This window comes from Selaginella moellendorffii, unplaced genomic scaffold (genome assembly GCF_000143415.4).
Source record: "Selaginella moellendorffii unplaced genomic scaffold, v1.0 SELMOscaffold_37, whole genome shotgun sequence".
NCBI classification, from domain to species: Eukaryota; Viridiplantae; Streptophyta; class Lycopodiopsida; order Selaginellales; family Selaginellaceae; genus Selaginella; species Selaginella moellendorffii.
Window position 1 is genome coordinate 1,648,606 of NW_003314298.1, and position 20,748 is coordinate 1,669,353.

At 50.2% G+C, this 20,748-nt stretch overlaps 8 protein-coding genes across 12 annotated transcripts; 3 read left to right on the plus strand and 5 right to left on the minus strand.

The window, feature by feature from the left end:
• Positions 1 to 274: 274 nt before the first annotated feature.
• On the minus strand, positions 275 to 1,966 carry LOC9653634 (tryptophan--tRNA ligase, cytoplasmic). Its single transcript, XM_002978579.2, has 12 exons — positions 1,906 to 1,966; positions 1,748 to 1,858; positions 1,517 to 1,696; positions 1,411 to 1,459; positions 1,304 to 1,357; positions 1,186 to 1,254; positions 1,046 to 1,129; positions 914 to 997; positions 792 to 863; positions 674 to 742; positions 512 to 622; positions 275 to 461 (listed from the first exon to the last, which is right to left on the minus strand). Exons 1-12 carry the CDS (start codon positions 1,947 to 1,949, stop codon positions 351 to 353), a joined length of 1,038 nt encoding a protein of 345 aa, XP_002978625.1. The 5' UTR covers positions 1,950 to 1,966; the 3' UTR covers positions 275 to 350.
• A 139-nt stretch (positions 1,967 to 2,105) lies between these two features.
• Positions 2,106 to 7,194, plus strand: LOC9653843 (protein kinase and PP2C-like domain-containing protein). Of its 3 annotated transcripts, XR_002993330.1 has the most exons (4): positions 2,106 to 3,084; positions 3,152 to 4,261; positions 4,331 to 4,415; positions 4,496 to 4,732. XR_002993330.1 is itself a non-coding variant. In XM_024683323.1 (3 exons), exon 3 carries the CDS (start codon positions 4,984 to 4,986, stop codon positions 7,105 to 7,107), a length of 2,124 nt encoding a protein of 707 aa, XP_024539091.1. In that variant the 5' UTR covers positions 3,877 to 4,261; positions 4,331 to 4,415; positions 4,467 to 4,983; the 3' UTR covers positions 7,108 to 7,194. The 3 variants fall into 3 exon arrangements, 2 of the variants coding, with proteins under 2 accessions (XP_024539091.1, XP_024539090.1); XM_024683323.1 differs by lacking the exon at positions 2,106 to 3,084 and having other exon boundaries at positions 3,877 to 4,261; positions 4,467 to 7,194; XM_024683322.1 differs by lacking the exon at positions 2,106 to 3,084 and having other exon boundaries at positions 3,877 to 4,261; positions 4,496 to 7,194.
• LOC112349277 lies at positions 7,194 to 8,466 on the minus strand. Its single transcript, XM_024683404.1, has 4 exons — positions 8,128 to 8,466; positions 7,715 to 8,059; positions 7,338 to 7,637; positions 7,194 to 7,282 (listed from the first exon to the last, which is right to left on the minus strand). The coding sequence occupies exons 1-4, from the start codon at positions 8,464 to 8,466 to the stop codon at positions 7,235 to 7,237; spliced, it is 1,032 nt and encodes a 343-aa protein (XP_024539172.1). The 3' UTR covers positions 7,194 to 7,234.
• A 14-nt stretch (positions 8,467 to 8,480) lies between these two features.
• Positions 8,481 to 9,317, minus strand: LOC9653636 (probable glutathione S-transferase). The gene is made up of 2 exons (XM_002978580.2): positions 8,997 to 9,317; positions 8,481 to 8,936 (listed from the first exon to the last, which is right to left on the minus strand). Exons 1-2 carry the CDS (start codon positions 9,315 to 9,317, stop codon positions 8,589 to 8,591), a joined length of 669 nt encoding a protein of 222 aa, XP_002978626.1. The 3' UTR covers positions 8,481 to 8,588.
• Positions 9,318 to 11,529: 2,212 nt separating this feature from the next.
• On the plus strand, positions 11,530 to 12,351 carry LOC9653844 (microsomal glutathione S-transferase 3). Of its 2 annotated transcripts, XM_002978436.2 has the most exons (5): positions 11,530 to 11,674; positions 11,748 to 11,823; positions 11,894 to 11,962; positions 12,018 to 12,121; positions 12,176 to 12,351. In XM_002978436.2, exons 1-5 carry the CDS (start codon positions 11,565 to 11,567, stop codon positions 12,246 to 12,248), a joined length of 432 nt encoding a protein of 143 aa, XP_002978482.1. In that variant the 5' UTR covers positions 11,530 to 11,564; the 3' UTR covers positions 12,249 to 12,351. The 2 variants fall into 2 exon arrangements, with proteins under 2 accessions (XP_002978482.1, XP_024539096.1); XM_024683328.1 differs by having other exon boundaries at positions 12,018 to 12,351.
• Positions 12,352 to 14,265: 1,914 nt separating this feature from the next.
• On the plus strand, positions 14,266 to 16,192 carry LOC9653637 (adenylosuccinate synthetase, chloroplastic). The gene is made up of 4 exons (XM_024683324.1): positions 14,266 to 14,606; positions 14,825 to 15,517; positions 15,583 to 15,894; positions 15,950 to 16,192. The coding sequence occupies exons 1-4, from the start codon at positions 14,301 to 14,303 to the stop codon at positions 16,121 to 16,123; spliced, it is 1,485 nt and encodes a 494-aa protein (XP_024539092.1). The 5' UTR covers positions 14,266 to 14,300; the 3' UTR covers positions 16,124 to 16,192.
• LOC112349256 (transcription factor MYB87-like) lies at positions 16,120 to 18,058 on the minus strand. Of its 2 annotated transcripts, XM_024683327.1 has the most exons (4): positions 17,556 to 18,058; positions 16,708 to 17,380; positions 16,443 to 16,537; positions 16,266 to 16,378 (listed from the first exon to the last, which is right to left on the minus strand). In XM_024683327.1, exons 1-4 carry the CDS (start codon positions 18,024 to 18,026, stop codon positions 16,370 to 16,372), a joined length of 1,248 nt encoding a protein of 415 aa, XP_024539095.1. In that variant the 5' UTR covers positions 18,027 to 18,058; the 3' UTR covers positions 16,266 to 16,369. The 2 variants fall into 2 exon arrangements, with proteins under 2 accessions (XP_024539093.1, XP_024539095.1); XM_024683325.1 differs by having other exon boundaries at positions 16,120 to 16,537.
• On the minus strand, positions 17,929 to 20,350 carry LOC112349255 (serine/threonine-protein kinases drp72-like). Its single transcript, XM_024683321.1, has one exon. The coding sequence runs from the start codon at positions 20,244 to 20,246 to the stop codon at positions 18,048 to 18,050; it is 2,199 nt and encodes a 732-aa protein (XP_024539089.1). The 5' UTR covers positions 20,247 to 20,350; the 3' UTR covers positions 17,929 to 18,047.
• Positions 20,351 to 20,748: the final 398 nt, after the last annotated feature.

Consider the following 20,748-nt stretch of genomic DNA (forward strand, 5'->3'; position numbering starts at 1 on the left):
GAACACGTAGAAAGCTCACGAGCAGCTGCTTCAAACAATGATCCAGGGGCTAATCTGTGTCTTCCTTTTGATGATCAGAGTCTTAGATGTTGTATTTCGGGGAGAAGAAAGCTTAACATCTTAATGACAGTCACTGGGCTGTTCTATGACAGGTAGAAAGCTGATAGCTTTTGTAATTTCAACTTCCTAACACAAGCAATGTCTCGCAGTATAGGTTGGAGGTAAACCATCAGCAGCAAATTATCTTTGCATTTGAACCTTATGATAATCAAGCTCACAAACAATATTTACTTAGTGTTTCAATTTATAGATTATAAACAGCTAATGATCTTAAACATGCAAACATTTAATCAAGAACATTCCTCCTCACAGATTCTTTCACGCTCGATCATATTGCTTGATGGCTTTAGAATTACGTGACGCATGAGCGGACGATTAGTGAGTGATAAGTAGGGTAGGTCCTGTAAGTCAACAGGTAATTTATCGACTACAAGGCGCACACAAGCCTCACCTTGTCCGAGATGCTCATGGAAGCCATTTTATGACTTGCAAGCATTTCTTTCACCAAACATACGAGCCGTTCTTTTACTGCACCTGTATACATTTTCCCACCGCCATAATCCTGCAACCAAATTGGTTACTTGTGTGTGGCATCAAACATGGAAGCTCTTACCCCTTTGATATTTGCCCACTCGCTATCGCTCTCCAGGAAGTAACTCAGATACTTGTAAGAAACATCAACCTGGAACAGAAAAGCTTGCAGCCGAGTCCAAAAGTTCAATCACAATCACCTCCAAATTGGCCCCATGTTTCTCATGCTCCTCTTTCGTGCTCCCTCCGCCACTAAAGGCATGCTTGCGTATCTATGAGGAAGACGGACAACTATCAACCTTGACAGGAGCAAGAGAAATACCTTCATTTCAATCATAGGTGGATCGTCCGACAGAAACAACAATTGGCAGTTGCTGTTGAAAGTCTGCGCATTGCCTAGTTCGCCCTGCCACATTACTTATATGAGAACAGATTGCCAAACTTTTTGTTTCACCTGTAGCATCGGGAGAGGTTTGAGTTGGACAACCGCTGGCTCTGGTAAATTAGCACGTTCAAAAGCAGCTTTGGGAAATCTATCCTGCAGAATTCAGGTTTTAAATCAAGGCACTCGAACGTCCGTCCGTAGCTTACTACCTGGCCAATTCTGAGACACTTCGTAAATGTCTCGCCGAGCAGAGTCTGGGGAAGGCGACAGAAAACGGCCTGCCGGAAATTTTCGTCAAGAGCCAAAAAGAATCACGAAAGAGAGAACCTCAACAAGTTCCTGCTGAAGAGCTGCCAGGTCCGTCTTCGCTCCACGTACAGCCTGAATATTTTTTCCATACAAAGCTTAGAAGTCCCCTTTCAAAGCCAGTATACCTCATTTATCAGCATGTACTTTGAAACATCGACAACACTCCTGTAGATTCTGAGAGGGTAAAGATATGAGAGGGTAAAGTTCAGCTGACAAAAGCACTGTTTTTACCTGCTTGAAATGGAGCGAGGAGTGAGAATTAAAGTGCGCGACTTGTCCAAGCCGCAGGCCAAAACACTCCTGGCCTGTGCATCAAAACACGCCTTTCTCTTGGCTGGAGTGATACCAAGCTTTGAATCCGTGCAGGAAAGGATAATGACAACAGGTGCCGCAGTAGCGGTTTGCACATCCCTAGGCAAGGAAAACATAAACAGTTTGCAAGAAATCCTGGGATGTGCTTACTTTACAAACTGAAGAGAAGCCAAATGACGCAGATCTAATTGTTCCGACACATCAAAGGTCCCCGCAAACAGATAAAATCTCTCCTTTCCTTCCAAGAGCTCCGCCAACACACTGCAACACAAGGATGAGCGCCGGAACACAGCCGGCTGCATACAAACCTGCTGTTTTCCAGGAGACCACGAGTGAGATACCGTGCCGCCATGCCTCAAAAACCCTACTAAAGCCCTTAAATAAATGTTTGAATGCCCAGTTTCCTTTAAGGGCTTTAAGGGATTCTTGATGGGGAATTATTCCATGGAATGGCATGTAAAGTGGCAAAACTCATTGAGACTTTTTTTATTTTGGTTCACTGAAAATCGTGGACGCCACGACCTCCATGAATGCAGCTTCAAGGATACTTGGAGCTATTGCGCCTCTAGCAGCGGCGCCATTCAGCTCCTCGCGGCAACAAGGTACTACACATTTCCGAAGATCCCACACCATGGAGCTGCATGAGGAGCGCGAGCTCCATCGCAATCTCCTCCGCATGCCACACAGGCCTGCATTCACAGCATCGCACTGCTTCTTGGAGCCGATCTGTGCCACTCTTCCCTCAAATCCAGATCCCTCGCTCGCAAGCCAGGACTTGGCGCCAGTGTGCAAAGAGGGAAGGCTCTTATCTTCATGGGATATGACATTCTTGTGGCTGGGCTTGGTCGTGGGAGTTCCAAATTACTATCTCGCTGGAAGCTTGGTGGAGCTCGGGATGGCTTGGTGGCAAGGAATTGGCACAGTCTTGCTTGCGAATGTGATCACGTACTGCATTCTCGTCTTAGCTGCGCATCCAGGGACCAAGTATGGGATTTCCTTCCCGGTTTTGTTGCGAGCTTCTTTCGGAGTGTTTGGAGCCAACGTCCCGGCTTTGCTGCGAGGCTTTGTGGCTTGCGGGTGGTACGGGATTGAGACTTGGATAGGTGGTGAGGCGATTTTCAGGATTGTGGACGTGATGTTGGGGAAGAACAGGTTCTCCAACTTGGCCGAGAGCTTGCCTTTGCTTGGGACTTCTGTTCCCGAGCTTGGGTGTTTTCTCCTCTTTTGGCTGCTGCAGCTGTGGATCGTGTGGAATGGGATCGAGAGCATTAAGAAGCTGGAGAAGTATAGCGCTCCGGTGCTTATCGTGCTCACGGTGGCCTTGCTTGTTTGGGCCGTCGTCGCTGCTGGGGGATTTGGAGCAATGCTTGCTGCTTCTTCGGCATTTGGACGTGGTGGTCGCAAGGAAGGCAAGTTCTGGCAAGTTTTCTTGCCTTCGCTTACAGCAAACATTGGAACGTGGTCGACTTTGAGCTTGAATATCCCAGGTATGGTTCCACCTTTCTTTTCTTTCTCCTCGCATGGTTGCATCTCATTTCTTTTTTCTTCTTGCAGATTTTAGCCGGTACACTTATTCGCAGGCTGATCAAATCCTTGGCCAGGCAAGCCTGCCTCTTTTCATGGCCGCCTTCTCTTTCGTCGGCCTGGCAGTGACATCGGCTTCGGAAGTCATATTCGGACACGCCATATCCAACCCCATCGAGCTCCTTTCACGGATACGAGGTGGCTTTCTCGTTGCTGTGGTTTCACTCATTGGACTCAGCCTGGCCACTCTCACCACCAACATCGCAGCCAACGTCGTGGCACCGGCAAACGCACTCGTCAACCTCGATCCAAAGCGCTTCACCTACAGAAGCAGCGGACTCGTTGTGGCAGTCATAAGCGTGTGCTTCCTTCCGTGGAAGCTCCTCCAGACCAGCGAAAGTTTCATATACGCTTGGCTAGTCGGCTACTCGGCACTTCTCGGCCCAATCGGAGGTATACTTCTTGCTGATTACTACATTCTCAGGCAACGAAAGTTGGATATTGACTCCCTCTATTCCTCGAGCAACACAGGAAAGTACTGGTACTCCAAAGGTGTGAATCCCGCGGCAATGGTTGCTCTTACGGCTGGAATTCTACCCTGCATTCCAGGCTTCCTGAGCACCGTCGGCCTACTGAAGCTCAAGATTCCAAGGGTTTTGCTAGCTCTGTATGATGGTGCATGGTTTGTGGGGTTCTTCGTGGCTGGACTCGTATACTTGACGCTTTCGTGCTTTCCCCGAGTGGAGAGAGGCGTGTAAGCATATCAACCTCTGTATAGTTGTCAAAACGAGGGAGCTGCGGAGTAACTTCACAGTGTTGCTTAATGACGCAACTCTATGCTCTCGAGAGCTAGATTTAAAACTTAGGCTTTGTACAATGCAGAATTGTAAAATGGTTTTTTGCAAGAGAAGTGCCTCGCTCTATAGGACATCTTACCTCAAAGCACTTAGCCCCACTTTTCGCTTTGGAGCCCATATGTCAACAAGCTATATGTAACTTTGGATGGGATTGGATTGAATTTGATTGCCAGAAGGGGCAAACACCACACAAGGTTTCTGTTTTTCGAGTCGCTCCTGAGCTCTTGAGCCAAGTGCTCGGCCATGGCTGATAAGAGTTATCCTTACGGCTATCCTCCTCAAGGTTTGCTTTGCAGCGAGAATCTTTGGGTGACATTTCGTTGGAAGGTTGTAACTCGTTTGTTATGTTCAGGTTACTATCCACAGCCACCTCCAGTGGCTCCTCCTCCGCAGTATTATGGCCCTTCTCATAGAGACCAAGGCTTTCTAGAAGGCTGGTAAAAGAAAATCATGTTTTTTGCTTGTTGGTCTTCTAGTAACTTTTACAGAGACTAAATTTGCTGGGACAAATTTGCAGCTTGGCTGCCCTTTGCTGCTGCTGGTTACTGGATGTTTGCTGCTGCTGCGGCCCACACATGCTCATTGGATGCTGATGATTCCCAATAGTATATTTGAAGCTCCACATCTGGAGTTTATATGGAGTTTTAGTAATTTCTTGGCTATGGTAGCGTTGGATCTTGCTGCGCTGCAAAATCATATACATATGCACCAATTATTTCTTATTTTTCGGTAAATTACGCAGATTTTCTGTGCAGACTTTGGAACCTATATATGATTGTGCTACTGCTCGAATGTGCTTGGCCCTCTGGAGAGGAAAGCTAAGGTTTTTGCTCCACTCACAACAAAACGGTCACAATGGCTGGTCAACGTTTGGTGAACGTTGCGGAATATTCGATCGATGATCATGTAAAGGTAAAAGGTAAAAAACCGTTGACCCGGTACAAACTTGCGAGAGAAGCTTCAAGCTTGCCCTAAAAGGGTAAAAGGCAGGAAAAATTTTAGAAAATGCCGGGCAATGGGCTCCGTGATGCCGCGGCGGGAGGAATTCTCGCTTGCCAGGGAGTGCAATGCAACTGCAGCCAGAGCGATGGCCTCGAGATCCTCTTCCGCGAGATCCTCAGCCTCCACAGCTACTGGAGCAGCTTCTTCGGCGCCGAGCTCGACGCTCCGCGGGTAAGGGTTTTTCTCCCCCAGCTGGTTGGAGCCGTGGAATCGGCAGCGCGGCTGGTCCGGAGCTACTCCAGCGGGCCATGGCTGCTCTCGTCGCTGCGCAAGCTTGAGAATCGAGATGGGTTCTTGCGCGCCGCGGAGATTGTGTGGAGGTATGTGGAAATCGTGCAGCGGCAGCTCGGAAGCCTGGATTTGACGATTGAGAAGAGGCGGATTTTGGCGAGGCTGGAAGAGAAAGTTGGGATTGAAAAGAAGGTATTGAGATGCTTGCTGGAAGAGGCGGCTGGCACCGATAGAATGGAACTCAAGTTCAAGGTGGAGGCCGAGAGAAGCTCGCGCATGCACAACTTAAAGCTGTTTGTTCAAGGGGGTAGGAAGATCATGCTCGACGCTCTCTCGCAGAAGCTGGATTCCACCGAGAGAATCTATTTCATCGATCCAAGGTCGCTGCTCTTGAGTGGAATCGTGTTGGGTGACGCGAATTCTCTCGTGCAAAAAGGAAACTGGCTGGGACAGGCAGTGGCAGTGAAGAAGTGTGGCGATGGTTTTCGCTACTGCAGAGAGGCCGGGGTCTTCCAGCACTTCCAGCCGTCCCACCCGAACGTGATACAAGTCTTGGGAGAGTCCGAGGTTCCGGAAACAAAGGAGAAACTCCTCGTCATGGAGGAGAAGGACAGCGATCTAAAGAGATACTTTCACTCTTCCGGCCCGATCACGCAACTTCAAGCGGTGGACTTTCTGATCCAGATCGCTGGTGCGATGGTTTACCTGCACGGCAAAGACGTTTGCTACCGAGACCTCAAGCTCGAGAACATCATGATCGACGTCAAGTATCTGGAGCTCACTTTGGCGGACTTTGGCCACTCAAAACCACGCTTTGATCCTCTGGGAGACAACACTTGTCCCGTTGGAACTGTCAGCTACATGGCCCCGGAAGTTCTCGCTGGGATAACCTCCGGCCAGGATCCCGGCTATGGCTTCAGCGTGGACGTCTTCAGCTTTGGGATCGCTTGCTCCGAGATTGTGTCTGGACAGCCTCTGGAGCTGACGGTCCCTCTAACAAGGGAGGAACGAATCGAGCGATTGCGGCGTGGAGAGAGACCTTCGCTTCCAGAGTCTTGCCACCAGAAGCTCAAGCAGCTCATCACGCAGTGCTGGGATTTTTCGCCGAAGAACCGACCGACTTTCGAGGTGATCTACGAGAAACTCTGGGAGATCAAAGAAGAGCTCTTGGCCGGAAGCCCCGCTAGCACGGACCCGGGAGAAGCTTCGCCGGCGTCTGAGATCCAAGCCGCTGGGATCCAAAACTTGGCAATCACTGGAGCAAACACGGTGGGAAGCAAATCGACAGCAACTTGGCAGTACGTGAACGAGACGAGCTTCTGCGTGGTTGGGTGGCAAAGATACAGGGATCTAGAGTCCGAGGAGCCCCAGCTATCCTGGAAACTCTCGCTCACGTCAGGGACTTCGAGCGATTACACCATCACTCCCGACGATCTCGACCGGCACATTGGCGTGATTTGCTTGCCGCTGGCTCTGGTCGATGGGAAGATCGTGCCAAGGCAACAGGCTCGCTTCACTCACGGAGCTCTCGTCTCGCAAGATCTGGCGATGGCGAGGGAGATGGAGAGGCACTTGAGGAAGGAACACGTTGCTTTCGACATCACCGTCGACCGCCGGAAGATCAAGCTCAACCTCTGCCACACCGACTACCATCTCGTGTGGCATATGGGAAGCACCAAGAACTTCCGCGGCCAGTTTGTTCGTGGAGACGTGAGCGTCGAGGTGGTGGGCGATTGCTCCATGGTGATCTCCAAGGCCAGCCAGAGCCAGAGAAGCACGATCGACTTCAAGGATTCTTACAGGAGGAACTTAGCAGTGCTTCTGATTCGCCATTTTTTGGAATCCAGTCCTTCCCAAAATGGATTGGACCACATTCCAACCCGGAAGACTTGGTAGGATAGAAACTATATCGATGTAAATGATCTTTATATTGGATGTAAAATTCATGCGATGACAATGACAATAGAAAGAACAAAATGACAATAGAAAGATTTTGACCAAAGCTCAGAGGAAAAGAATGAGATTAATCGCCAGTGTTGGCTGCGTCCATCCTCGGCATCTCTTCAGCAACCTTGGCAACGAAAAAATTCGTTAGAAAAGCGAGCAGGGATTAAAGCAACTCTTACCAGCTTCTGGAGGGTTTTGCGAGCGTCCATTCTAGCTTTGACCACCTCCGGATTCCAGGGGCAGTCAATGGCCACCGAAAGAGTCGCGACCGCCCTGTCCATGAGGCAGCCGCTCCTATACCCGGTGGCTTTCATGGTCGCAAAGTTGACCATCCAATAGTCAGCGGCGACCTCCGTTGACGCGAGCGTCACCCTCGCCCTCTTTCGCCCGCGCGTCGCCGCCTGGAGTACCACCCGAGCATCTGGCTTGTCGAGCCGCACCATCTTCATGCTGTTATAATTCGTGAAGAGCACCTTCACCTGGAAAAAAGAACCAAAATCAGTGGCAATGCAAAATACAAGTCAACCACGTTGACCAGCAGGAGGAAATCAAGGACCTCGTCTTGCTGGATGGTGGTCTCTTCGCCCTCCTTGAGAACAATCTTGATCTCACGGCGATATCCAGTCATCAGGTTGACCTGCTCCATCCTCTCCAGGTCAATCTTGTATGGCGTGCCGTTTGGATACTTGGCAGAGGTGAAGGCAGCCTCCAGCTGATCATCGGCCTCACCGCCTTGTTTCTTGCCACCAGCGCGCTTGCTACTCTCGAGCTTGGACTTCGCGAGCTTGATTCTGAGAGCAATGTCCGGTTCATACTGGACCCATTTCTTATGATTGTCGAGCCACCACACCCCCGGCTTAGTTGGATACGCGCGGCTCTTATTACTCGCTAGCACCTTCACCTGGGAAAAGAAGCAAAACACCCAAAAAGTCAGCGGCAAAGCAAAAAAAAGTCAACTCAAACGAGGACCTCGTCTGGCTTGATGGTGGTCTGCTCGCCTTCCTTGAGAACAATCTTGATCTCGCGGCGGTACCCAGACCTCACGTTGACCTGGTGCATTCTCTCGAGGTCAATCTTGTACGGCATGCCGTTGGGATACTTGGTGGAGTTGTGGAACCCGATCTCCACATCCTTGGCCTCGCCACCTTGTTTCTTACCATCGGCGGGATTGCTACTGCTACTATCGAGCTTGGACTTCGCGAGCTTGATGCTGAGGGCGATGTCCGGGGGATACTGGACCCATTGATCATCCTCCCGCCACCACACCCCCGGCTCCGTGGGATCCGCGCACTCCTTGGTGATACACATGTTGCCCTACACAAAGCTTCGCCAACTTTTTCTTTTAAACTTCTATGGCCCCCAAAAGCGGCCGATTCTTGCGGAGAAATCTTTAGCTCGCGCCATTAAAAGCATCAGTGCCCACATTGGGTTTAAGATAAGCTTTTTATCCATGGCATTGCCGTGGCGAAGAAGTCGCGGAGTTTGTCCGGGGATGGCAGCGACGAGCGCACCAGCGGGTGCTCCCGGATCGCGTCGAGGAGGGCGAGGAATCGCGGGCAGGCGTCGCGCGATGGCAGCCTCAGGCCCCCGACCTCGACGAGCGATTTGGAGCAGAGCGCGGTGGAGACGAGGACAATGTCAACGAGCCCGAGCTTCGCGCCACCGAAATAGGGCGCGCGATTGCTCTTGCGCAGCTCCTCCTCGAGAATGTCGCAGCTGGCGAGGAAATCGTCCTGCCCGGTGGCCCGGAACACCACGTTCGCCGATCCGGCAAAGATCTAGAGCAAAAGAATTCCCCCTGTCGATCGCGAGAAGAGCTCAAACTCGATCAACCATACCTTCTTCTCCACGAAATCTGCCCAGAATCGCTCCTGCGCTCGAGCGTATGGATCCCTGGGGAGAATCTCGTCGCCGCGATCGCGCCACTGCTCGTCGATGTACTCGATTATGACGCTGGATTCCGCGATTGGCCTGCCGTTGTGGATCAGCACTGGGACTTTCTTGTGCACGGGATTGGATCGAAGCAGCAGTTCGCCCTTGCTCCTCACGTCCTGCTCGACGCGCTCGTAGGGGATCGACTTGAGCTCCAGCGCCAGCATCACGCGCATGGAGTAGGGGCTGGACCACACACACAGCAGCCTCACGCTCTCATCCGCCATAGCCAGGAACTCAAAACCCTAGAAAAATAATTTTAAATTTTTAAAACGTTTGTGCGCGCAAGTCAAGCCTCGCAAGTCACGCCTGCGTTGTCACTAAGTGAAGATTGGATTGAGATTCCGACACGTCCGCTGGAGGAGCGCTGGGTTCGTGCCCTCGAGAAGCCCTGGTGGATTCACGGTTCTCCGAAATCAAAACCATGAAAAGCTCTCGCAGGGCGAGCAAAGTCGATAGAGCAAATGCAGCGAAGCTTACGAATCCAATCGCCACTCCAGCAGTCACGGTGGATCCGGTCGAGAGTTTCTCACCGAGAAGTGCATACACGACATCGTCAACCAGTTTGACACCCACGGTAGCAGCGGAAGAACTGGCCATCAGTAAATATGCTAGAATCTGTGAGAACGACGCTCTTATCAATCGAAGCCTTACCTAGCAAATCAAAGCTCACACCTGATCAAGAGCGAAGATGATACTGGCAGTGACAACGCTGGGCTTCTTTCCTCTTGCCAAGATCAACCATACCAGGCTTCCAATTGCATACACACAAGCTACGACATTCATAGTCCCAGCAAACCTACAAAAACAAAAGAAGTGCTTTGGTGAGACTAAATTTGATCATGGTCTTATACCTGGTTCCTTCTCCAAGTGCAAGAGTGTCTTGTTCAGAGTAATATTTTAGCTTGTCACCAAATATGAGACCGAAGGCAAGGGCCGTGACAATAACTTGGATTGATCTGAGAATAAAGGGACTCGCGCTTGAACAATCGAGAGGAGCTCCTCCATTGCTTGACATCTCCTCGCAAGAAAACACGCAGGCCAGCCAGAGTTAAATACAAATCAGTCTCAATTATTGGATATACAATTAAGATACCAAGAATCTTTTACGGCAGCATTCGTTTTGGAGGATCCAACGAGAAAGGTTTTTTTTCAATGGCCTTGTCCCACCCGATCATTCAGTTGCAGACTAAATGTCTTAAGGAACATATACAGGAAGTTATAATGTATCATAATGAGTATGGATAGGTAGTCATGTCTTCATATTACACAAACTAAGATCAAATTAAATATTATAGGAGGAAAGGTATTGTTAAATATCTCTATTTTGCAAGTTATGAGAAAATTAGCCTAAATTAGATATTTCTATATTTTAATGTTTTATAGTTTTTTTTAAAACATTTACAACAAAAACATTCTTAAAAAGAAAAAAAAAGCACTCAATTTAATTCTTACTAATTGCTAAAGATAACTGTTTTTTTTTTTTAGGTCATGCAATTAAATATATATAAAATTGTTTTTTTTCTATTTTTCAATATTAAATTTTGGGTGGTTTAAGTTATCTTGGAAAAAACTATAAATTTAATATTTCTCACTTAAAAAAGAATATTCTATTGGGAAGGACTTTCTTTTTTAACCTTTTCGTATTTCTCGCCTTTATAGTGCCTTTCTATCTAGAAGCATTGCCAAGAAGAGCATGCCATCAAGAAAACAAGGAGCGAGGACCAAGAGCCTTCTAAGTTCTATAATGGTTGGGCAGCTCTAGTGCTCGTCCCAAGGAGATCAAAGCCCATCGTTGAATGGCTCACACTGGATGTTCATGCTCTCGCTCGTTTCGAGCTGCTTGGTCTTCTTTGGAGCCCTTCTCGTGGTGGTCTTCTTTGTGGATTTTGGTACCGCTCTGGATTGTTTTGTCCCGCTCATCTGGGGGGCAGTAGAACGATGCTCGTCACTAAAGTCAAGGAACTGCGCCAGTGCATCTCGCCGTCTCAGTTTACTAGTGCCCAGATGGAATCCTTAATTAACTCTTTGGGTACTCTTAAATCACACTCACTCAAGTAATAATACGTGTTTTTGGAGGGTCTCCCTAACACTCATGAATGAAGCTTTCAAATCCTTGGCATGCATGTGATGAAAGCAAGAATAAAAGAGGAAGGATCTCTTGAATCTCAAGTAATTGGATTCACGGTTCTATCAAAACCATGAAGCGGGACGACAGAACAAAAGCACGAATCCAATCTTCCAGCAGTGGTCGAGTCTCACCCAGGAACATACACTATGATACCCAGGGGAAAGGGAAGAACAGCGCTAGACTTATCTAACGAAGCCCTCTCTGGCAATTCGTTAGTGATTTGTCACAAATTATTTTTTAGCTTGTCGACAATAACTTGGATTGGTCGAGCACAATCGATTAAAATATAAAATCTAGAAACTATTTAGGGCAGCAGTTCTTTGGCGTAGAAAGCGAGAAGACAATGGCGACTGTGGAGCTGAGCAGCAACTATGGATTTGTGGTGTTGATCGTTGTGGCAAAGTTTGTTCTCAACGTTTGGATGATGTTGCAGGTCGGCAAGGCACGGAAGCGGTGAGTAATTGAGTGGATTTGGGGCTCGCCCATGGTTTTCTACTTGTTTTGCTTGATTTCTCTTTGTTTCCAGCTACAAGGTGCCTTACCCAACTCTGTATGCTCTTGAGAGCGAGAACAAGGAGGCCAAGCTATTCAATTGTGTCCAGGTTTTTCTCTGCTCTTCCTGGTGTAACATTTCTTCTTGATTGAATCGTTTTTTCTGCTTCATTTGCACAGAGGGGTCACCAAAACACTCTGGAACTCATGCCACTCTTTCTCACTCTGCTCCTCCTTGGAGGTCTTAAGGTAGTGATGGAACTTTGTAGATTCAATCTAACGTTTTGCTTTTCCATGGATGTAGTACCCGATTGTGGCAGCACTGTTTGGAGCTTTGTACATTGTGACTCGCTACTTTTATTTCACGGGCTACTCTACCGGCATTCCAGACAACAGGCTATCCATTGGGTATTCTTCCGATTTATCAATCTTGGACGGTTTTTGGATGTTTGATTCGTGCAGGAAGTTTTCTTTCATTGGCCTGCTGGGACTTCTAGTGTGCACCTTTTTGTTTGGTATAGGATTACTCTTTTAGAAGTTTAGCTCGCAAAATACATGGAGTGTTTTGATCGTTCTCTCAAAATGTCTAAGAGAGTTTCTTTCGGTATTGAAGAATTCGTTTTTTACTTATGCAGAAACTCTTGGGCCCTTACGTTTGGGTGATTCACAGGTGATACTCAACAGTTTTGTATACTTGGATTAGGATACTATCAGATGCTTCCATATCATCAAGCTCCAACCAAAGAGAAATAGCAATGAGGTGTACATTTCTCCTCTTGCATGCTCCTAAAGCCAGCATTGCGCTGCCAGTCCTCAAGCAAAGAAGACGGCTGTGGCGATCAAGCCAGCAGCACTAGTCTCCGCCCTCCATCTGGTTTCATGAACCAACATGATCTGGTGGTGAAGGTCCAGCCATCGAGCGATAGGTGGGGATCATGGCAAAATTCACCAAAGTAACGGCAAGTGACTGGGAAAATAACATTTTGTAATTTCTTCAACAAAGACATTAGGAAAACTATGTATCCTGCAAGATCTCCATTATAAATTATAAATGAAAATATAAAGGAAATATAACTACTATTTAAATACTTAATCCCCTAAAAACATACAAGAGAGAGAGAGAGAGAGAGTGTGTGTTTACATCACAATAGGCTTGTTATTGTTAGTGTTATTGTTAACTATTAGTGGTTGAGTGAGATTTTTTTCAGTAGTTGATTATGACAATTCTCCATTGTAAGATACAAAAAGTTAAATTATTAAAGAGCATTAATAAATAAACTCCCACTATCATTGATAACCATCTATTAAATGTTTTAAATAAAAATATACATTATATACATCTAATTAAAAGTTTGTTAAATTTTTTGTTGTATTTTTATTTACCACTATAGTAATAATTCTTCCTTTATAAAAACCATTATATTGACCATTTCTCCAGTTATTATTAATAAAATTAAGGTTTGTTAAAACTAGAAGCTATAATTTATAGTAGCTAATGTTTTTAAAAATATTATAAACCATACTAGATTGCTCAAGGGGAAAAATACCATAAAAATAAATTTACCTTAATATAAAAATATTTTACAAATTAAATTCATTGAGTTTACTCAAATAAATAACTATTTAATTCACAAACTACTATTAATTCCCTTTATTCTTTAGAGTATGGGTGGTGTTCAACTTCGCCGCACTAGTGTAAGAATTAGAGCAATTTAGGCACAAATACATAAGTTTAGTTTTCCTTTTTTGTTTTATCCTTTTGGTATTCACTTTAGCTTTGTGTTTAATTTTGCTCTAAGCTGTGGCAACAAAAAGTGAGTTTTCCCATGACAATCCAACTGTTGCAATCTACTCTTCTCTCCAACCTGCCAATGACTGCCCACTCTTCTATTGGTAGAGAGTGAACTATTAACAAAAAATTTCCCAAAGAGTTTAGTATAGAAATTAAACTACCTTACCTAACTATACATCTTTCAAGATAGGCTTGCTAGCCATAACCCACAACACACCTGAAGGAGCAGCTGAATTGCACCGTGAGTGAGATCTTACTTGATTCTCTCCTAGGACATTTTCATAACACCACATGCCATGGCTTGAATTAAGAGTTACCATATACAATACTTTGCCACCTTGACAGCTGTTGAAAGTGCTATAGTAACACCAGACACAAGGACAACATAAAGTTCATTTACATAATGTCATTGTAAGGTGGCAAATGGATAGTAACATTTATTGGAATAAAGATTGAATTTTTGGTATTTTAGATTGCCATAGCACAATAGCCCAACTCTTAGACCCATAAATACTTATAATCCACTTTTCTCTCCAGCCCATTAATCGCCACCCATGCTTTGGCACACTTCCACAAGCAGAAAGTGAACATCAACAAGAAATTTCTAAACATTATCCCTCCCTGCTAGCAGCGGCAAGTTAGGAATATACATTGTGGTGATAGATAGATAGACTCACTAGTTTATTAGTCCTAAAGTTAAAGGTTTGATGCTTATACTTAAAAATATAGACCGTTGATCTGCTTACGACCGTTTGATTGAAGCTCACTTTTTAGGGCTTTGGGAAACAGGAGCTCATGGATTCCGTCTGCGCGATGCAGGCATCAGGCTTGGCGGGGCTGGGATCGAGCTCGCAGCCGCGCAGGGGGCGCAGGAACGATCAGCTAAGGCTGCTGGGATCGGCAAGGGGGAGGGTTTTGTGCAATGCGCAGGCAGTGCAGCAGCGGCAGCAGCAATCCGACGTCGCCAAGGCGAAGATTGCGGATCCCTATTCCAGTCTCGGCCAGGTCTGCGCGGTCCTTGGTACCCAGTGGGGCGACGAAGGCAAGGGCAAGCTCGTTGATATCCTGGCCAGGCACTACGACATTGTTGCGAGATGCCAGGTAAAAATGTATAGAGGAAAGCCAAGGTTCTTCTCCTAGATTTCTTGTGGGTTTTCTTTGCTCGTGCGAATCTTAGATTTCGTTCTTAAGATTTTTCTTTGCTCGTTCATCGCAGAAGGGTTTTCTTCGCTCGTGCGATTTTTCTTTGCTTGTGCCTTCGTTCTTGTTTCCTTTTGGCTGGATGAACTGTGTTTCCTGACGATCCTTCTTCGTTCCAGGGCGGCGACAATGCTGGTCATACCATCTACGATGACAAGGGCGATAAGTTTGCTCTCCACCTCGTACCCTCTGGAATCCTTCAGCGCGACACAGTATGTATGGTAGGCAACGGTGTTGTCGTCCATCTCCCCAAGCTCTTCGAGGAGATCAAGCAGCTGGAAGCCAAGGGAATCTCCTGCGAGGGGAGGATCCGCGTCTCCGACCGTGCTCATCTCCTCTTCGACTTCCACCGGACCGTCGACGCGCTTAGAGAAGCCGAGCTCGCCGGGTCCATGATTGGGACGACTAAACGCGGCGTCGGCCCCTGCTACGCCAGCAAAGCCACCCGGAATGGAATCCGAGTGGGAGACTTGCTCGACATGAGCACGTTCCGAGATAAGCTAGAAATCTTGCTCGAGGATGCCGCTGCCAGGTTTGATAAGTTCACGTATGATAAGTCCATGTTAGAGAAGGAGGTGGTAAGGTACAGGGACTTCGCTGAGAAGCTTGGGCCTTACATTGCTGATACGGTTTACTTGATCAATCAGGCTTACCATGATAAGAAGAAGATACTGGTCGAGGGAGGCCAGGCAACAATGCTGGATGTCGACTTTGGGACTTACCCGTTTGTGACGTCCTCGAATCCTTCTGTCGGTGGAGTGTGTACAGGGCTTGGAATCGCACCAAAGAGACTCGGTGACATCATTGGAGTGGTAAGCTCTCCGCTTCTTGGCTACTCGTTTTCAGTGCTTCGTTAACTCGTTTTGTGATTTCGCAGGCGAAGGCTTATACAACTAGAGTTGGAGCTGGGCCATATCCAACCGAGGCATTCGGTGAGCTTGGGCAGAGCTTGCGAGAGACGGGAAATGAGTTTGGCACGACGACGAAGAGACCGCGTCGCTGTGGATGGCTGGACGTTGTTGCCCTCAACTATTCATGCGAGATCAATGGATTCACGTCGCTGAATCTCACCAAGCTGGACGTGCTGTCGAATCTCCCGGAGATCAAGCTCGGCATCGCGTACAAGGGACCAAAAGACGAGAGCGTCCCATCCTTTCCCGCGGATCTCAGCTTCTTGGAGAAAGTCAAGGTAAAATCCTGCGTGTTTCAATCTAGATAGCTCACAAGCGCTTGTTTCTTTGCAGGTTGTGTATGAGACGGTTCCTGGATGGCAGACGGACATAAGCTCCGTGCGGAAGTTCAAGGATCTGCCAGGAGCCGCCAAAGCTTACGTTCAAAGGATAGAGGAACTGGTTGGCATCAAAGTCCAGTTTATCGGAGTTGGGCCTGGCCGAGACGCACTGATCGTGCGCGATTGAAGTCGCGACCAAGAATTTTGTATGCTAAGAAACCAAAGTTTTAATAAACTCTCTCCATTTTCGAAGAAAGTTTGTGTAATATCAATGGTGGGTTAGAAAGAATGTATGGCAAATAAATCAGTGTGTGTTAGTCCCACATGAGCTGCTGCTGCTGCTGCTGCTGGTAGAGATCCGGGAGCTCGTCTCGGTTGTAGAGGCACGGGTAGCAATTGAGCTGCGTGGCGGACGGCGAGTTTAGAGCAGGGATCATCTCACCTTGAAACATGAGAGCCAAGTTAGCCGGGTGATTCAAGCCGCTGCTGTAACTTAAAAGGTTTACAGGCACGGGGATGAGCTCCGGCGGTGGCCCCGGCATCTGCGACTCGAGCTCGAGCAGCGCGTAGAAATCCTCGTCCGGGCACACCAATCCACCCCCTGGAAGTTCACCAAAGTGAGAGCTTTATCGCAGCGATCGATCAGATAAAACTAGCAACCAGAGAGCAAGAAAACTGTGAATCAATCGAAGCAAACTAGAACGAGTGCCCGGAGGATGAAAGAATCAAGAAAACTAGAGAATCAATCACTCGAGAATCTCACGAACTTACGGAAGGTGGTGGCGGTGGTGGTTTGCTCCACCTGGTCCTCGTCCCACACCTCGAAGAGCCTCAGCTGATAGATTCCTTCCTCGTTGACGGCGCTGGATTTGCCGTAGACCAGCGGCTGCTCGTCCGGGGAGTGGTGATCGTGATCGCGCTGGGCTTGATGGTCTTGGTGGAACAAGACATCACGCAAGAAGTTGCCGCCGCCGCTCCCACCGCTGTTGGATCCATAGCTCTCGCTCGTGGATTCCGGCTGGCTTTGCTGCTGGTGCTGCTGGTTGATCTGCTCGAGAAGACGGTGGTGGTGATAAGCAGCGGCAAAGTCGTCGTGATGATCATCGCCTCGAGCTCCATCGTCGTTGTAGTAGGACGAGGTGGCGATCGAGGAAGGATGGTCGTGGCTGTTCTTGGCGGCGGCGATCAAGATGCCGCCGCTCTTCCTGCTACTGTTGTTGCTATTGCTGCTCTTGCTGCTGGTGCTACTGCTCACCACCACCTGGTTGTGGTGATGACCAAGATAATGATCTTCTTGCGCTTCTTTCCGGTGATGGCCGCCGCGAGCAAGATTGGAGCACAAGTCTTGGAGGTCCGGGGGATAGACCGGCAGCCCCGCTCGCATCCTCCGCTTGATCCTTGTGTTCCAGTAGTTCTTGATCTCGTTGTCAGTCCTTCCGGGCAACTAGAGCCAAGAAAGAAAGAGAGATGAGATGAGATATCATTCATCACAGCATAGAGACAAGGAAAGAAGCAAAGAATGCAAGAAGAGAGAGCTCGAGGGAGAGGGAGAGAAATCGCAAAGAAGAGGAGAGAGCTCGAGAGCTCGAGAGCTCGAGAGAGATGGAAAAAGAGCTTGCCTGTGACGCCATTCTCGCCCACTTGTTGCCGAGCTTGGCATGGAGCTCGATGATGGTTCTTTCCTCCTCGGGGGTGAAGGCGCCCTTCTTGAGGTTGGGGCGGAGGTGATTCGCCCACCGCAGCCGGCAGCTCTTGCCGCAGCGCGAGAGGCCGCAGTTCTTCTGGACATTGTTCCAGTTGCCCTCGCCGTGCTTGTGAACATAGCCCACAAGAATCGCGTCCTCGCTCGGCGTCCACGGCCCCTTCTTCAATCCCTTCACCGCGCCGCCGCCTCCTCCCCTTCCTCTTCCCTCCTCGCAGAGCTCCAATGCCACCGCCGCCGCCGCCGCCACTCCTCCTCCTTGCATTGGATCGCCCATGAGACTCCGCGGGTTCTTGATCTGCTGGCCTTGAGTTTGAGCGAATATACCCCAACGAGAAGATTCCCAGAAACGAGCACGAATATGCCCACCAAAGAATATGTTTCCCATTTGAAATCGATTCCCTCCTCTCTACCGCGCCGAGATGGATTCATGGCGCCGTTCCCAGAAGTACATCATCGTGAGCACGGCTGCGTCGCGGGTGGATTGCGCCGTGAATTTGATCACGCACGAGCTGCCGTCGCTCCTCCGGAGATCGCACAGCATCGGCCCCGCGGGCGAGAGCTGGAGCGGGGCCGGGTGCTCGCGCCCCTGTGGGGAGTCCGAGAAGGAGTAGCGGACGTTCTTGGGATTTCCCTGCCCCCACCACAGGAGATAGTCCTGGCGATTGATGAAGAGCTTCCCCGTCGACTCCCACCACCGCGGGCGCAGCTGGACCACCTTGAAGCTCGCCTGGCCGCCGGCGTAGCTCCTTTCGATCGTCTCCTGGAGCTCGCCGCCAAGCCCAACCCTGCTGCTCGACTTCCTGGCCACGATCCCGGGACGCATCGTGGAGCTGAGCGGCAGGCACTGGAGCACCAGCTTCTTCCGGTACTCCGCGGCTGTGATCGTGCGGGTGAGCTCCGGGATGGAAGAAGACGAGGCCGCGGTGATCACTGGAACCAGCACCGGTGGCTGATGAGCTATTCCACTCTCGCCCTCGCAGATCCACTGGCAGAGGACGAACGCGGCACCGTTCACTGCCCGCAACCGGACGCCAAGGTTGCTGCCAACCACCGGCGCTCCTCGCAGCCGCAGCTCCTCCACACCGGGAAGAACCACGCTGGATCGATCGTCGTGGTGGACGACGCTGACGCTGACGCTGTTGCTGCTGCTAGAGCTCGTCGTGTTGTTGTTGCTCGCGGTGGTGCTGCTCTCCGTGAGGTTCCACGCCAAGAGCTTCCTCTTGATACTGGCGAGCTCGCGCTCGATCTCCGAGAAGGCGGGGCGGGACTCGGCGTCGCCGCTCCAGCAGCGCGTAATGAGATCCCGGAGCTCGCCGGGGCACGACGCCGGGAGCTCGGGCCTCTTCCCGGAGTCGACCATCTCCCTGACTTCGTTGATCCCGAGCCATCGCTTGTCTCCAAACGGCGGTGATCCAGTGAGAACCTCGGAGCACAGCACGCCAAAGCTGTACACGTCCACCTTGCGCGAGTAGCCGCCCAGCGTCGCGGCCGCGGACGCCATCATCTCGGGCGCCATGTACCGCGGCGTGCCGCGGAGGCTGGTCAAGTCGTTGACCATGCTGTCAAAGCCGGTCCTCGCGATGCCGAAGTCAGTCAACAGAACGTTGACCATCCGCCGGTCGTTGCCGTCAAAGTCCACCAGGACGTTCTGCGGCTTAAGATCGCGGTGGACGACGCCGTGGTCGTGGAGGAATTGCGTACCGCGGGCGATCTGGAGGAGCAAGTCGATGGCGAGGTGGGAGGGCGCGCCGCCGCCACCGCCAGCGTCGAGGAAGCGCCGCAGATCCATGCGCATGAGCTCCATCACGATCACCGGATCGCCATCGCCAGCGCCCAGGTAGCCGATCACCTGGAGGACGTGGGGGTGTGGCGCGACGAGCGCCGCCACCTCCCTCTCAAACGTGACGTCGTCGCGCTTGAAGACCTTGACGGCCACCGCCTGTCCCAGCCAGTCCGCGCGGTACACCGTCCCGGACGCGCCCTGCCCGAGCTTGTCCGCCGGCTCCCACGTCACGTCCGCCCGGCGGAGCATCGGCGGCGCCGCCGTATCGCCGCCGCCCTGCCTCAGCCGCTCCAGCGCGTGGGCGCTCACCGGGTCCCCCGCCTCGCGGACCCGATGCTCCAGCGCCGCCACCATCTTCTCGCGCTCACGCGCCTCCGCGCCCAGCAGCTCCTCGCGCACGAAGGATTGGTGCTCGAGGCACTTGTGGCGCAGGATCTCGCCGCCGCCGCCGCCAATCAAAACCCTAGCGCTCACGGCCTCCACGACCTCCTCCAGATCCTCGAGCACCGCCAGGAATTCGTCGCCGCTGTGGAGCCGCGCCGCCGCCATCTGGAGCCAGCAGCGAGCGCCGCCACAGTCACCCACCAGCTTGAGCGCGCGCTTGAAGATCTTCACCATCTCCAGCATTGCCGGGCCGGCGCGCGTCACGAATTCGGCCCTGGATCCGCCAGCCTTCCAGGCCAGCACGTAGCCATCGATCTGGGAGCAGCGGAGGTGGAGGGCGCGGCACTGGCGGCGCCGGATCTTGGCCGCCACGCTCGCGTGCCACAGCTTCTCTGTGAGCGCCGACAGCTCGAAGCTGCAAGCGATGGAATCCTCCATTTTCCATGGGGATTGGCCAGCGCCGTCAATGCGATCCGTCTTGCCCCCCTCGCCACGATTCTGGCCGCGCTCATCCACTCGGTCCCCTAGATTTCCTCCTCCCCTTTCCCCGGATTTTGGTGGCTTACCTCACTTGGCAAGAACAAGAGAATGATAGCGCGTAAAGAGTTTTTGCCCTAGAAAAGCATTGACCTTGTCATACTTTCCAGCGCTGACCGCGTGCCAAGCTGGGGAAATACTTAGATGGACGGTACAGATTCAACTCGATTTTGTCACCTTTTTTGTTAGAAGCACAGGAAAAATGGTTTTCAACGTCGCGCATCATACTTGGAATCTCCTTGGACTTTTGGCTTGCAAATTCTGGTGGGGTATTTTCAATCTGATTTGCCGTTACATAACAAGAGCCAGTGACGATCGACACGAGATCCAAGTGTCACGGAGTGATTCTTCTGTCTCCTCAAATTCCCCCAGGACTTGTGAAACCAAACGCAGAGAAAAGGCT

Excerpts from the sequence above, each read along its gene's own strand:
- LOC112349277 (XM_024683404.1), bottom strand. The coding sequence starts at position 8,466 with ATGTGTATCACCAAGGAGTGCGCGGATCCCACGGAGCCGGGGGTGTGG. Across the intron at positions 7,638-7,714 it reads CCACCATCCAGCAAGACGAG|GTGAAGGTGCTCTTCACGAA; the intron begins GTCCTTGATTTC and ends TCTTTTTTCCAG. Across the intron at positions 7,283-7,337 it reads GCAAAACCCTCCAGAAGCTG|GTTGCTGAAGAGATGCCGAG; the intron begins GTAAGAGTTGCT and ends TTCGTTGCCAAG.
- LOC9653636 (XM_002978580.2), bottom strand. The coding sequence starts at position 9,317 with ATGGCGGATGAGAGCGTGAGGCTGCTGTGTGTGTGGTCCAGCCCCTAC. Across the intron at positions 8,937-8,996 it reads CAGATTTCGTGGAGAAGAAG|ATCTTTGCCGGATCGGCGAA; the intron begins GTATGGTTGATC and ends CTTTTGCTCTAG.
- LOC9653844 (XM_024683328.1), top strand. The coding sequence starts at position 11,565 with ATGGCGACTGTGGAGCTGAGCAGCAACTATGGATTTGTGGTGTTGATC. Across the intron at positions 11,824-11,893 it reads AGCTATTCAATTGTGTCCAG|AGGGGTCACCAAAACACTCT; the intron begins GTTTTTCTCTGC and ends TCATTTGCACAG. Across the intron at positions 11,963-12,017 it reads TCCTCCTTGGAGGTCTTAAG|TACCCGATTGTGGCAGCACT; the intron begins GTAGTGATGGAA and ends CCATGGATGTAG.
- LOC9653634 (XM_002978579.2), bottom strand. The coding sequence starts at position 1,949 with ATGGCGGCACGGTATCTCACTCGTGGTCTCCTGGAAAACAGCAG. Across the intron at positions 1,697-1,747 it reads GCTTCTCTTCAGTTTGTAAA|GGATGTGCAAACCGCTACTG; the intron begins GTAAGCACATCC and ends TTCCTTGCCTAG. Across the intron at positions 864-913 it reads CACCTATGATTGAAATGAAG|ATACGCAAGCATGCCTTTAG; the intron begins GTATTTCTCTTG and ends TCTTCCTCATAG.
- LOC9653843 (XM_024683323.1), top strand. The coding sequence starts at position 4,984 with ATGCCGGGCAATGGGCTCCGTGATGCCGCGGCGGGAGGAATTCTCGCT.
- LOC9653637 (XM_024683324.1), top strand. The coding sequence starts at position 14,301 with ATGGATTCCGTCTGCGCGATGCAGGCATCAGGCTTGGCGGGGCTGGGA. Across the intron at positions 15,518-15,582 it reads TCGGTGACATCATTGGAGTG|GCGAAGGCTTATACAACTAG; the intron begins GTAAGCTCTCCG and ends GTGATTTCGCAG. Across the intron at positions 15,895-15,949 it reads GCTTCTTGGAGAAAGTCAAG|GTTGTGTATGAGACGGTTCC; the intron begins GTAAAATCCTGC and ends GTTTCTTTGCAG.
- LOC112349256 (XM_024683325.1), bottom strand. The coding sequence starts at position 18,026 with ATGGGAAACATATTCTTTGGTGGGCATATTCGTGCTCGTTTCTGGGAA. Across the intron at positions 17,381-17,555 it reads GGGCGAGAATGGCGTCACAG|TTGCCCGGAAGGACTGACAA; the intron begins GCAAGCTCTTTT and ends TCTTGGCTCTAG. Across the intron at positions 16,538-16,707 it reads CACCACCGCCACCACCTTCC|GGGGTGGATTGGTGTGCCCG; the intron begins GTAAGTTCGTGA and ends GTGAACTTCCAG.
- LOC112349255 (XM_024683321.1), bottom strand. The coding sequence starts at position 20,246 with ATGGAGGATTCCATCGCTTGCAGCTTCGAGCTGTCGGCGCTCACAGAG.